Source organism: Lepidothrix coronata, unplaced genomic scaffold (genome assembly GCF_001604755.1).
Source record: "Lepidothrix coronata isolate B3197 unplaced genomic scaffold, Lepidothrix_coronata-1.0 Scaffold205, whole genome shotgun sequence".
Lineage (NCBI taxonomy): Eukaryota > Metazoa > Chordata > Aves > Passeriformes > Pipridae > Lepidothrix > Lepidothrix coronata.
Window position 1 is genome coordinate 1,319,330 of NW_016690385.1, and position 13,589 is coordinate 1,332,918.

General features: G+C 38.4%; 1 protein-coding gene across 2 annotated transcripts in view; it reads left to right on the plus strand.

Annotated features, from left to right (window-relative positions):
- Positions 1 to 10,608, plus strand: part of PPARG (peroxisome proliferator activated receptor gamma) — a 53,335-nt gene extending 42,727 nt beyond the window's left edge. For both annotated transcript variants that reach the window (XM_017832794.1, XM_017832793.1), the window contains exons 6-7: positions 2,469 to 2,919; positions 10,016 to 10,608. In XM_017832794.1, the coding sequence (XP_017688283.1) occupies positions 2,469 to 2,919; positions 10,016 to 10,263 (699 nt within the window). In that variant the 3' untranslated portion in view covers positions 10,264 to 10,608. The remainder of the gene's footprint in view (positions 1 to 2,468; positions 2,920 to 10,015) is intronic.
- The last annotated feature ends 2,981 nt before the right edge of the window (positions 10,609 to 13,589 follow it).

A 13,589-nucleotide genomic window follows, 5' to 3' on the forward strand; every position in this document is an offset into this window, starting at 1 on the left:
GTGTGTAATTATATATCCTGTTTCCTCCTCTTCATCCTAAAAATGTCACCAGGCCTGATCCTTTTTTCTGCAGCTGCCCACCGTGGAAGGTGACAGAAGTTTGGGCAGGGCACCTACAGTGTTTTCCTCTTCCATTTTCCAGACGTTTCCAGAAAGTTTGTTTCTGAGGTCCCAAGCACATCCACAAACCCTACTTGTGTCCTGTAAGGGTCTGTAAAGTTGTCACAGAACTCAATCAATGTGTGCTTTGCTGCTCTGCTGTGCTAGGTACTTAACAAACATCTGTGCCCGTGAATTACAAGAATTTTTATATGTATGTGAATTTACATATATGTGTGAATTTATATATATATGTGAATTTTTATATATATATGAATGTATATATATATGAGTTTATATGTATGTAAACTTATATATATGTGAATTTATACCTCTATATGATTTTTATATATGAGTTTTTATACATATATATGAATTTTTATATATATATTTGAGTTTATATATATGTGAAAATATATATGTGTGAAAAAAAATAAATATGCCATCAATTACATTCTCCTTTTTTATGAAAAGTTTTTAAACTGTGACAGATTAGATTTCTTTTACTTGGTGCTCTCCTAGAAACAACAGAAATAAATGCCCTACTATTACTAAAACATGCATTTTAAAAACCTCTTCTACAGTCTTGGTATTCCCCTATGTCACATATGCATCCAAATACACATATGTATATTTGTATATGTGTAAAACTTTCCTGCTGCCAAAATGTCATTACCTCTTGAAAAATGCCTTGTCCTCCTGGCTTTCCTTGGTGTGCTGTGTTTATTTTCTCAGTTTCACACTCAAATCTTTAGTGCAAGTGGAAAAATAATGTCACAGCTCCCCCAGTTGAAGTGAGTGCCGTGGGCTGAGGTCGGAGTGCCCTGGGGCAGTGGCAGCCCTGGGGCAGTGGCAGCCCTGGGACAGTGGCAGCCCTGGGACAGTGGCAGTGCCAATTCCATTGTCTCGGAGCAGCAGAACACGGATTTAACTGGCAGTTGTGGAGGCTGAAATTCTCCCCTGGGGATACAATTATTTCAGCTCACAGACAGCTCTGTGCACTGACTGCACTTCGAAACTGGTTTAGTCAAAAAGGGATAGAATTTTAGGAGTTTCTAGAACCTAATTCTGTGGGAAAGGACCACTGACTATGTATAAGAAGGGCTGGGTTATTTTTGAATCTGTTCTGCAATATAAAGTGAATATAAAACCATGGGAATGATTTTCATTCATGATTTATTCATACAGGCACACCTGTATGAATAAGGCATTAGAATCTATAATCAGAAATTTTAAAAAGCATTTCTCTAGTCCAATTGTTGGTCTCTAATTCCTTGTATTTTAATTAACTAATCGTGTAGGTTAACAAACCTACTTATATCAGTGAATATTTGTTCAGTGCAGCGATGAACTAGTCTGTCATTCCTCCTGTAAAGAAATGATTCTTTAAATAAACTTGAGAAATCCTCAGTTAACCAATTCTTTAAAACCAGGAGCTTCTTTGGCATATTCCAAAACAGATTGTTTCCAGATCCTAATGAACATATTCTGGCACTACTTTTTCTAATCTGCTTTCAAAATCGCTTTTTTCCAGTTGAGTTTATTTCACAGTCAAACTCCTGCTTGTGTTCTGATTTGTACTGCTGTAGTTTGTATCATGTTATTTGTGTTTTCTTTTCCATAGGCAAGTTGTGTGGGTTTAAATATATCCTAACTTAGTTGTTTTTAAAGGAATTAACAGCAAAACACTACATTTATCAGATAGTCAATACCAGAAAGTTAATATTACTTGTAGTATTTCCTAGAAGAACTTGAAAACAACATGGCAGTATATGAAGGAATCAAAATATAATTTAAAAAAGTAATCAAAAAAAAAGAAATCAAAATCTGTCTTTTTACAAAAAAGAAGTTATATACTCAGAAGTGCAAACAGGTCCCTGTGCACTTAACAAATTCTGTTGTATAGAAGCCATTATAATTCAGGTAAAAGGAGTATCATTTTATGTTTTCTTAAGCATTCCAAACTTCCAATTCTGGAATTATTTTGTAAAACAAAAAGCAAATAAAAAAAGAAAAAGCTAAAAATCATGAATATTTTAAAATAGTGTTTCTTAACACCCCCCCCAAATTTTTAAAATTATTTTTAAAAATATCAGCCAAAGTCCAAAGCAGTTTTTTAACATAGATTCACAGACCATGTGAGAAATCTTTAGGAACTATTAGGCCTTTCATTTTAATGCTGTGAGGAATGTGTTTTAACAGGTTTAGGAAAATTTCCCTATTTAGGGGCAACTTCCCTTGGCAGCTCCCTTGTAGATCCCCGAGTGGTGCTGATGAGTTAAACCCCTGTTTGCCACTCCTGTTTCTCAGGAGCCAAGTGCTCCTAGAAAGGACATGTGAAGTAAATTGCCTTTTCCTTCTGTTTATAGCCATTTGTAATTTATGACATGAACTCTTTGATGATGGGAGAAGACCAGATCAAGTGCAAGCACGTGTCCCCTCTGCAGGAGGAGAACAAGGAGGTCGCCATCCGCATCTTCCAGCGCTGCCAGTTCCGCTCGGTGGAGGCCGTGCAGGAGATCACAGAGTTCGCCAAGAACATTCCAGGTTTTGTCAGCCTCGACCTGAATGATCAAGTAACTCTCCTGAAATATGGGGTCCATGAGATCATATACACTCTCCTGGCTTCTCTGATGAACAAAGATGGAGTTCTTATATCTGAAGGACAAGGATTCATGACACGGGAGTTTCTGAAGAGCCTGAGAAAACCTTTTTGTGACTTTATGGAGCCCAAGTTTGAGTTTGCTGTGAAGTTCAATGCACTGGAATTAGATGACAGTGACCTGGCAATATTTATAGCTGTTATTATCCTAAGTGGAGGTAAGTGCTCTCTTATTTAATATGATATTTTATATGATGTAATTGACACTTTTCATTCCTGTCCAAACAGGAAAGTCCTCAGCACTACAGGGTGGGAGTGAGTTTATTTACACATAGTTTTTTTAGTAATTTTCAACTTTCTTAAAGTTGTTTGCCATTTTTTCAGTTTCAGACAGAAAGTAAAAATGTAAATGACTTGCTATTAATGATGGAGCCAGAAGTGCCTGCTGAATCAGCAGTTCATTTAGGTAGAAAACAAAATCAGGCCTGTCTTTGGGAAAACAGGAAGGGTGGAATTTCACTGGCAAGAGCTAAAATTCTGCATGAGATTTTTTCAAACCTGCAATTAGATTGTGTGGCTGGCTAATTGTAGAGAAATAGCTTTGACTCCAGAACAATTTCAAAATATGCGTGGTATTGGGCTTGCAGGATTGTTATGGTGCTTTTTATTGTTTTTTTCATTCATGCAAGATAATGTTTTCCTTTAAAAGGGAGGGGGAAAAAAATGCATTTTTCAGAAAAAGATGGTCTCCTGATGCCTGAGGAAAACTGGCATTGTGTGTCTGCCTAACGTGCTCTGTTCAGGTTTCCTCAGCTGCCCCTTTTGTATTATCTTTACATATTATGCTTTCAGCAAATTATGAATCTGAAAGCCCAGGTATCAGACTACACGCATTCCAACACTTCACTGAAAAAGACACTGAATTTTCAGCTTTTTGCAGCCAGTCAGTGTGTTCTCTCTGTTCCTGAGCTGATGTCACTATTCTGGTTTGGGACTTTAGTTCGCTTAGACACCGTTCTGCTGAGAATTTGAGATATCAGACCTACATTTCAAACTCTCTTACTTTGGCCAACACTATCAAGTTAGTGATGTTGCAAAGATAAAATTTTACCCCACTGATTTGTGTGTATTTTGGCTTAACAAGGAACTGCAGAAATCAACGGGAGGAATGTGCTGAATATTCTGGATTCAGCTCCTCTGCAGAGCAACGTAGAGGATTCTGTTATTAAATTACATTTAAGCAATCAAACACAACCACATGCTATTGTTCTAAAAACAAACATGCTGTTGAGAGCGCATTGTTATGTATAGCTTCATTTAAAATCACCTACAATTCCTCCTGGCATTGTGTTTCATTCAGTAAAAATGTGGTATCACAATATGGTTTATTCGACTAATTCCACTTCAAACAAGGAGAGTTCCCAGAAGACATTTCCTGGTGCAAACCTCTGAACACGATGATCCCTGAGGACTCTGCATTAATTCAGGAAGGCAAAACACCTTACTGGTATATTTTTTTGTTGGCTTTGATGGGGGAGGAGAAATTACACAAACACATTAGGGCACTACACAAAACATGCCAATAATTTGCCTTTTTTAATATATTGAAATTTGACAGACGAGAAAAAGACCTCTCAAAATTCACTCCTAATTGAAAAAAGGGAACTTGCAATCTGCAAAGCCATGTCTTCAGCAGTGTTTGGTTTATATTAGAGGAAACAGATATAATGTGACTAATCTTCCAATTTAGAATGCAGGAGGACAACGATCCACATAAAGTAATTGACTGTGTGGAACTGGATTTATCAACCAGTCTTTTTTTTTTTTTGAGAATCATTTGTAAACAGAGATCTGTAAAGAACTACTGATTTTTAATCACTAGTTCTTAAGTCTCTGAAGCAAATCTGCATAAATATATAAAATCAGTCCTTTCTAGGAAAATCCTTTAATTTCTGGATAACAAAGATCTCACTATCTTTGTTTAGAACTGGGGTGTTTTTTTTCCAAAAAAGCATGGTGGCTACTTGTAAAAACTGAGCTTATATTTTGAAAACAATTGAGCTTTGTTGCCAATTATAGAATGGCTTTTATCATGAATTTTACAGCCAGATATGAGATATATCTGAACTGTGGGACTGTAGTATCTCATGTGGTATGAAACTGAAGTCCTATTTCTCAGCTGTCTCACATGCTTGTGTTTCTGTAAGAGCTCTGTCCTTGCAAAACTGTATTTCTGTAAGAACTACATGAATATAGAACCAGGATGATTTCATTGAAACCAGGATTTCAAAGCCAGTTCTTATTACCTTGAGGACTTTACTAGCTACAGGAATACTGCAATGTTTAAGTCCCTTCAAGAAATCCTGTATACAAATATCTTTATTAAAAAAAACCAGTTTGTGAAACCAGAAAACACCAAGGCAGGTGCTGTCATTGTAAGTGAATCTGTCGTTACCTGAGGACATTCTGTCAGTGCTGCTGGCTCAGGGGTGCTGGCCCTTGTGCAACTCTACAAAGAAGAAAAGGGAAAGACAAAGATAATTCCAGCTGGAACATTACATGTAGAAAGCTTTTCATTGTGAAGTGTTTGGAATTTGCCACACACCCTATAAAACAGTTTAGCCTTTTGATATCAAAACAGCTGCATTTGCCTGTGACATAAAAAGGCAAAAAGCCCATATAACAACAATAAGAGGCTGACAAATAAACTGCAATAGCAACAGAATGAATGTACTTCCACAGTTGCTCATTTTACTGTCTCTGAGCTGCTCAGTGCAGCATCACTCTGTCTCAATGACTCCAAGTGTGACTCTGAACTCATTACTGCAAAGCTGAAGAGTTCTTGCTGTTGGTGCTATAAAACAACAAAAATGGCAAACAAGTTCTTGTATTCTGAATTTAATGCTGATGAGGTAGAGACACTGTGAGGAGTAGGATATCACCTTGTTTGTACAACAGAAATGCTTTCTGCCATTAATAGCAATGGCAAACTCTTATTACAACATTCTTTTAGTTGTGGCAACTTTGCAAAATACACTTCAGCTAAATGAGATTTGGAAAGCTTTATTGTAGGACATCTTCTTCCTTCCCATGGGATTCCTCTGTGCCACTGAGACACATCCTCAGTGAGTGCTGTGCTATACATATTGAAGAACTTGAGGCATCTCTAAAAATGTTATGTATCTCTGAGTCAAAATAATAAGAATATTGTAAGAAGAAGGCTTAAGGAGAACAAGTTGGATGTCTCTGTTTGGGCAGAAAAGAAAATACTCCAAACCTTACTGGGATAACCCAGCAAATTCACTCAAACAGGTTGTTGTCAAATACAGAAAAAGCTCCAAAGGGAATGTTGTAGCATGTTTACACGTCATGGATGAACTTTGGTGTATCATCTTCTGCAGTGTTTAGGATCCCACAGTGTTTGGGTACAGTAGTGTTTGTGGCAGGATATTCCTGTACAGACCCAGGTGCAATAAAGCTGGGGTGTGAATTCAGAGATGCTGCTGCATTCACTTTTCTCGTTTCTGAGTGTGTTCTTTACAGGAAATTTTAAGCCTCAATCCCTGCTGCTTGTTCAAACACTGCATTCCAGAATTTAGCTGCATTCTGAGATCAGCAATATTTGCAGTTTTATCACTGAATAATAGCAAGAAATAGTTCATATTTGACTGCTACACAAATCCTGCTCTTTGTTAGTGCAATGAAATGCTTCATAATCAGCCCAAGAACTGCAGATAATCACTGTAGGTATTGAACCCAAACCCTGGTGACTACAAGACATGTGACAGTCTCAGAAGAAAAACCTCAAACTGCTAACTCATATCTGTCTCAAACTGCTGACTCATGCCTGCCTCAGCAAAAGCAGTAGCATAGTTGTTCACTCAGTCATATCTTTGCCTGTTTTACCATAGTAAGATTTTAGTACGTGTATTTAAATGAAAAATGCACTTGTTCAAGGATATTAAAATGTCAAGACATGCAGATGGCAATTTCATATGTGAGGAGCACGAAAAATATTGTAATTGTTGTTAGGAAACACGAAAGAAGCATCCAAATCTGTGAGTAAATAAACAAAGTGTTTTCCCCTGAGACAGAAAAGAACATCAATTTACAAAAACTGGTACCGGTGGTACTCAGAACTCTGGGGCAATCAGCCCTTCCCAGTTCCTGTGAACATTTTCTTACTTAGAACAACAGCTTCCTGCAGAATTTTCAAACCAAATGAAGCAGCTGTGTGACAAAGAATTAAAACATAACGAAAATCTGGATTAAGAAACATAATAATAAAAAGGGAAACATGGTACTCTCCTGGCACATGGTTAAAAGGCAGGTCACAAACAGCTCACAAAAAACCACTAAACTTCAAAAAACCACTAAAGTTTGTGTATCAGGGAGGATTAAAAGTGGTGTCGAATCCCTTTTAGTTATCTCTCACCTGAATAATTTCAACTATTTGGGCTTCTGTCACCAAATTTCATTGTATCATAAGAAACTCCTTGGTTTTGTCTTTCCCTTCCCTCATCAGTTCCCTTTGCAGTTTTCTCTGTGAGCTTTCAAATAGCAGTTTTTGGTCTCGTTCAGCCTCTTCAAAGGCCTCCACCACAGTGTCACATTCAGTTTCCCATTCCCATTTCTGTTTCTTCCTATTCTCTGGCTGAATGTTTCCCAAGGTTTCCTGTTAATCATTTCCTTTGTATTTTTTTTCTACAAGCCACATCTTTCTGCAGCTCCCTACTGCACAAAACACACCTTTTGGTACATAACCAAATGCATCATAACAGCTTGAAATATACCATAATAGCTGGATGTTAAAGCTTTTGCCTCTTCTTTCCTTTTTTCCTGATATGTTTCTTGGAACAGAAACAGCATTTTCCTCTGCAAGAAATTTTTTCTGAGAAAGTATTGCAAACTGTCAACACCCCAGAAATACGGTCCGTATCCTGAAGTTCTCATTCATGAAAAATCCCTTTTCCTTCAATGGGAATTTTCCTTCCTCTTGAATTGGCTTATTTAAAAATAACATCTGATGATCTCGTAGGCTTTTGCCATAGTCATCTTTTCTGACTCTGGTTCCACTGGGTCATTATAAAACCACCAGACTGGGTTTTCCAAGGGATTTTAAGGATTTTAGCCAGTACACTCTCACTGAACTTCAGTTGACCTTGAGCACCCAAATTTGGGGGTTCCCTGGTAAGTTCTGGACTCAGCAGAGTTGCCTCCTGGGCTCTAAAGTTGACTGGGGAGAAGTGTTCGAATGGGGATTCACTTCTGAAAAACACCCTAAAAATTCCCACAGAGAAGCAGGGGGCAAATGGAGATTAATCTCAGAGGAAATCAAGGCCACAGTCTTTGTGCTTTCTGATTTTTCTCTCCCTGCACACGAGTCAGCCCCAGCTGGTTCAGAGTTCAGCTGCAACACATGAGGCAAATTTAAAGCGATCACAACCCAAAATTATCAACAACTCTGAAGCTCTGAAATTTGGGGAGCTATGGAAAGACATAAAGAAGGCAACTAAATTCTGCAGCACATGCAGTGCATTCAGGTAATCAAAAATAAATCTCTAACACTGATCAAAAATTCTCCATCTAAAAAAAAAGATTTCTTGAAAATATTGCCAAAGGAAATTAATAAAAAGGAACCATTTGTTTGGAGACAACTTTCTGCTTGCAGATGCTTACTTAAAGACTTTCTGAACCATATTTTATGGTGTTATCGGTTGAGTGGGATAAATAAGTGATGTCTGCAAGACAAGCACATTGGCAAACAAATATTGGGATCCAGATTCAAAGTTACCATCATTGCTGTTTGTGAAAAGCTATCACCAGAGCTCACCTCTTTGAGAACTGAGGATCCCTTCCTAATCAGTGACCTTTGTTTTCATGGCTGTGTATACTCATTTGTTTTCCTGCCAACTTTGCCTTTTAGTTTACACTGCAGTTTTTTCCCCGTGAAGTAAAACCCCAATGTATTTATAAAGAGCTTTGTTTTCTCTTGGCCTTTTTTTCTAGTGTACAGCACAAGTCAAGCTGAGTTAGTAGAACTGTCTGCACAGAAAGGTTACTAAAATCATAGGAAATAACTCCCTATTTTTAAAGTTTTTAATAGAGATCAACCTCTTGTCCTTTCTGAAATGAAATTATTGCTTTGGGGAGGTAATTTAAGGCAAGATATAGGCACTGCTTTTTATTGATCAACCCGTCAAATTAGTTTCATAGCTACACAGCAAATGTTATTTAAATTATTGATTCCTTTTTCATGGAGTATTCTTGCAACCAGGATGTGTTACCAGTATAAAGTACTTTAGCAGGAACAAATTCATGGTGGTCATTGTCATATGTGAGGGTTTAACAACGTGAAGCAACTTTGATTGCTTAGACATCGAACATTTTGTTAACTTTCATTGCTGTAGAATCAGATAATTTATTACCTCAAGTTAGAAAACAAATGTTACAAATTCTGTTAAACAGTAATTGCAGCCACTTAAGAATGTATTTGGGGACAGACAGAAATAAGAGAACAGCTAATTATGATGAGGATAATAGTGGTTAAAAAAGACAGACTCTGCCTCTTGCTGAAGGAGCAGCTGTGCCAAGGCTGCCCTGGGCCTCTGGGCTGTGGCAGCACAAGGTACTGACTGTGGCTGGAAACATCCAGCCCAGGCTCCTCCAGCTGGAGCACAACTGGCTGTTGGCATGAGCCCAGAAAAGGCATCTTCTGCACAAGCCACATCTATTAGTCTGTGCCTAAGCGAGGAGCTGATGCAAAAACCAAACTCCCTAATAGCAGCTGCAGTGGGGTGTGGAGAAGAACTGAACCTGTGGTGTTTGAGCGTCCCAGGTTCCTGCGACTGCAGAAGTGGAATTTCTGCCCCTTGTAAACGTTGATGGGTTCACACCCACGTCAGCAGGAAACACCTTTAATGGGAGAAGCTGCATGCGAATCCGTCAGAGTGGATGTTGATTACACACACTGTATCAGAATCCTGGGACTGCTTATCCCCCAACAGTGTCCCACTCTTCCTTTCCACAGACACTCCCAGTTTACTGTGGAAAATGCACTGTAGTGGAGTATAAACCTGTCTCTGTATCTGCGCTGTGCAAAATGCTTGAACCCTTTCTGAGACTAATCCTAAAACTTCTTTGAGCAAATTCCAGTAAAATCTGACAAATGAACACATTAATTGATTGTCAAACAGTTCTCAGGAAGTACCATATGTGAAGGCTTAATATACTGAGAAATGTTTAAGAAATTAAGACATGAGGTCGATGTTTCCATATTCTTCACGAACTCAAAACTCCTGATTTTTTTCCCAGATCGCCCAGGGTTGTTGAATGTGAAGCCCATTGAAGACATCCAAGACAACCTGTTGCAAGCTTTGGAGCTCCAGCTGAAGCTGAACCACCCAGAATCATCACAGCTCTTTGCAAAATTGCTCCAGAAAATGACGGACCTCAGACAGATTGTAACGGAACACGTGCAGCTCTTGCAAATCATAAAGAAAACCGAGACAGACATGAGCCTTCATCCACTCCTACAGGAAATCTATAAAGACTTGTATTAACAACCAGAGTAGTTCTAATCCGCTGACATAATGTATGTTCTTCAGATTGCACTATTTCTTTGAGGGAAAACTTTGCATACCTAAGAAATTACTGTGAAACAGCATTTAAAAAGAGAGAGCTTAGTATAGTAGATCTATTTTATGCATATTGTTTATAAAGACACATTTACAATTTACTTTTAATATTAAAATATCTATATCATGAAATTGTTGGCAGTATTTTCAGAATTAATTTTTTAACTATCTTATTTCTTAAAATTGCTTGTCCAGTATGATTGATGCTTCACTCGAGTTGGTTAAGCATGCAGTTAAATTTTCAACTAAATAAAAGTCTTTCTCCTTGAACATTTCTAGGGAAACATTTTAATATTACAGTCGATTTTGTGCTCCCGAGGCAGCAGCAAAATAAAATTTAGTCACAGCTTAGTGCCACTTCCTGTGAGAGTTTAAAAGGCAAAAGTTAGAAATGTCAGGTGTGACAATGTTTGTGCCTTCCGTGACATGATTTGACACCAACAGAGCTGTAAAGAGGGCTTGGTGGCAGTAAGACTTAGGCCCATCATTTGTGAGCAAACCCAAAAACTAGATACTATTTCAAGAATGAATTAAGGAATATGCACTACTGACTTGGAATAGGTTGGTACAAAACTCTTGGCCTGAGACCTTCCCAAATTATTTGATGAACTATCACTGACCAACATAGTCAAAAACATAATAGAAAGTTGGAATAACGTGACTCCTCCTGAACAAAAGCAAGGTTTGAATTAATTCTTGAGAAGATACAGCTGTAGCGGAAACCCTGCAACGTGAGTTTGACTTCACTGTCAACAGGAATGCTGGGAGATGTTCACTGCTGTTGAGATTGTGAGTTTTCTTATATATGTTGCCCTATAATATCACCTGAGAATTCCACTGGAGCAAAGCACAGGAGAGTGAATAAATTTAACAGTACACTTAGATTCACATTTTGCTTGCCCACATTTGATAGTTTGAGAATGTGACACCCAAAGTCAAGCAGGTGTGGTCTGCAGTGGTGAACCAGAAGAGGGAATTTTGGGGAAAAAAGCCACCAATTGTGACTTGCATATCAAAGTAAGGAGCAGTCTTCAATTGAATATCCTTGGTTTCCTCCCCATGTCCATATTTTATTTATGTAGCAAAAAGTGTGCCTTAAACTTAGTGAGACGAGTGGGGATACATAAGTGGACAAAGATGTAATGTAGGGGTCTGTGTGAGTAGGATCTTCAGGGAGTCTAAATTGGCTTTACTCCCAATGTAGACCTCGAAAATATAAGTCACTGCAAATTATGCCATAAAGAAGCTGAGAGAGATAAATATTAAAATAAACCCTTCAGCTCATGCCTTCTACACCTGGAAAAGTTTCCTACTCTTTATTTCAGGTAACCTCTGGGCCTATGGTCAGTTGTAAGTGTTATGGGGGAGTTGGATCATTCAGCCTCAAGGTTTGAAGCCCGCAGGTGACATTGCACTGGCATGAAGTCACTGGGAGGCCAAAGTGAACAGCTTTGTTCTTCCTGAGTGTGCAGTGAGCTCCTTTCAGGTAACTCAGACAGGATTGCCCTGAAGCAGGTGGAGCATTGCACGTTAATGGTCAGGATTGCAGGGTCTCTGCACAGTTCAAGATGGGCAAGTTGTGCCAGCTGAGCATCAGATCCTGACAGGAATTCCATGCACACTAATTTATGGCTGTTACAATTCAAAAGAAATTATTCTCTCTCTTCTTTAAGTTATTTTCCACTGGACATTTGAAAAGTTGCCATCTCTCACTTGGTGGGAGAACCTCTATTAAATCACAGAGGTCATCCCCTCCTGTAGGAGGACCTATCAAAGAAGAACTGGCACTGAGGTGGACCACAGCTCCAACACTGAATTCCTGTAATAGTAACACACAGCAAAAACTGTTACTCTGAGCCTGCATTTCTCATACAATCCAATTTCCCACTGGCTTCAGTAGAAATGGAAGTTCAGAAGTACCTCCAAAGAAAAAAACAAAGAATCTAGGGCATGGTCTTTCGTAAGTAATATTGAAAATTGTTTGAAAAGGAGGGTGGAAGAGGTGCTCTGACAGTGACACTGAGTTCAGCGCTTCGTTACAGGAAACAAATCTGTGTAACCCAGAAGCACATTAACCCAAAGAGCTTCATTCAACTATTGCAAGGGGCAATACTCTTGAAAGTGGCAGTTTAGCAGTGATAGTGTCTAAGCCATTCAGTCCAACAACCCATATATTTGGAGGCTCGTGGTGTAATCGTTATCACAACAGTCTAAGATGAAAGAGAAGACAGTTTTGCAGGAACAGGTGTTATCCTTTGTGAGGATGAAGGGACTGAATGCCCCAAAGCCTACACTTTTCTTTCAACTGTATAAGCTGCTCTAATAAAATATATTGCTCTCCCTACATTCTGTCTTCTCTTACATATTGATAGTAATTCATCACGTTTTCCTCAAGCCATGGAAAGTGTTAATTTTTTATGGGAATTACTAATCACTGAAATGTTCTGATTCTAAATGGTTACATCATGGTTAACACGTTTTGCCTAAAATACTTTTCTACAAAAATAGGTCTTAAGGGAAAAATGTTCATTTAATGGACAATTGCTGTGTACTAATTTAGAACAAATGACTGTTATGAGGATATGAAAACATTTTCTCAAAAAATAGCATTTTCTCTTGTGAATTCTATTCAGAATTTTGATCTAATTGTAAATACTTTCTGTTTCTATGGGACTTTATTTATTAAAAACAAAAACTTGCTAATGGGAGTTCATAAGTAGGTTGTAACACTCTCTGGAGTTTTGGTTAGAATGGGCTACACCATAAATGAACAATTTGGGTTTTGATCTTCAGTGCTACTAAAAACATTTAACAACCCAAAAATAGAAGCAGTCGGCTAGTACGTGCCTGCCTTTGAAGAACTTCAGTTTGCTTGTGTTGCACTGTCATTCCTTAGTTCACTACATCATAACATCTTCAGGGATGATGTGCTGAGTGGGGTACTGGAGCGTTCCCACAGGCTTTACAGCTTCTGACCTGTTACTCTGTCTTGTGTCTTACACTCATCTGCTTTTCCAATAGAAAAATGCTGGAGGTAAATCGTGTCCAGAGAAAGTCATTTGGTGTTCCTGCACACATCCAGCAGCTCCCTGCCCATTTCCCTCACCAGGACAGGCTTCAACCAGTCAGCAAAACACTTCTTGTAGAAGCTCAAAAGTCCCCGTTAAACAGGGAAAATGACCTTCTTCAGACAAAGTTCATTGGTGACCAGTTGAACAGTAAATATTGCTGTGAGCAGCCTGGACTGAACA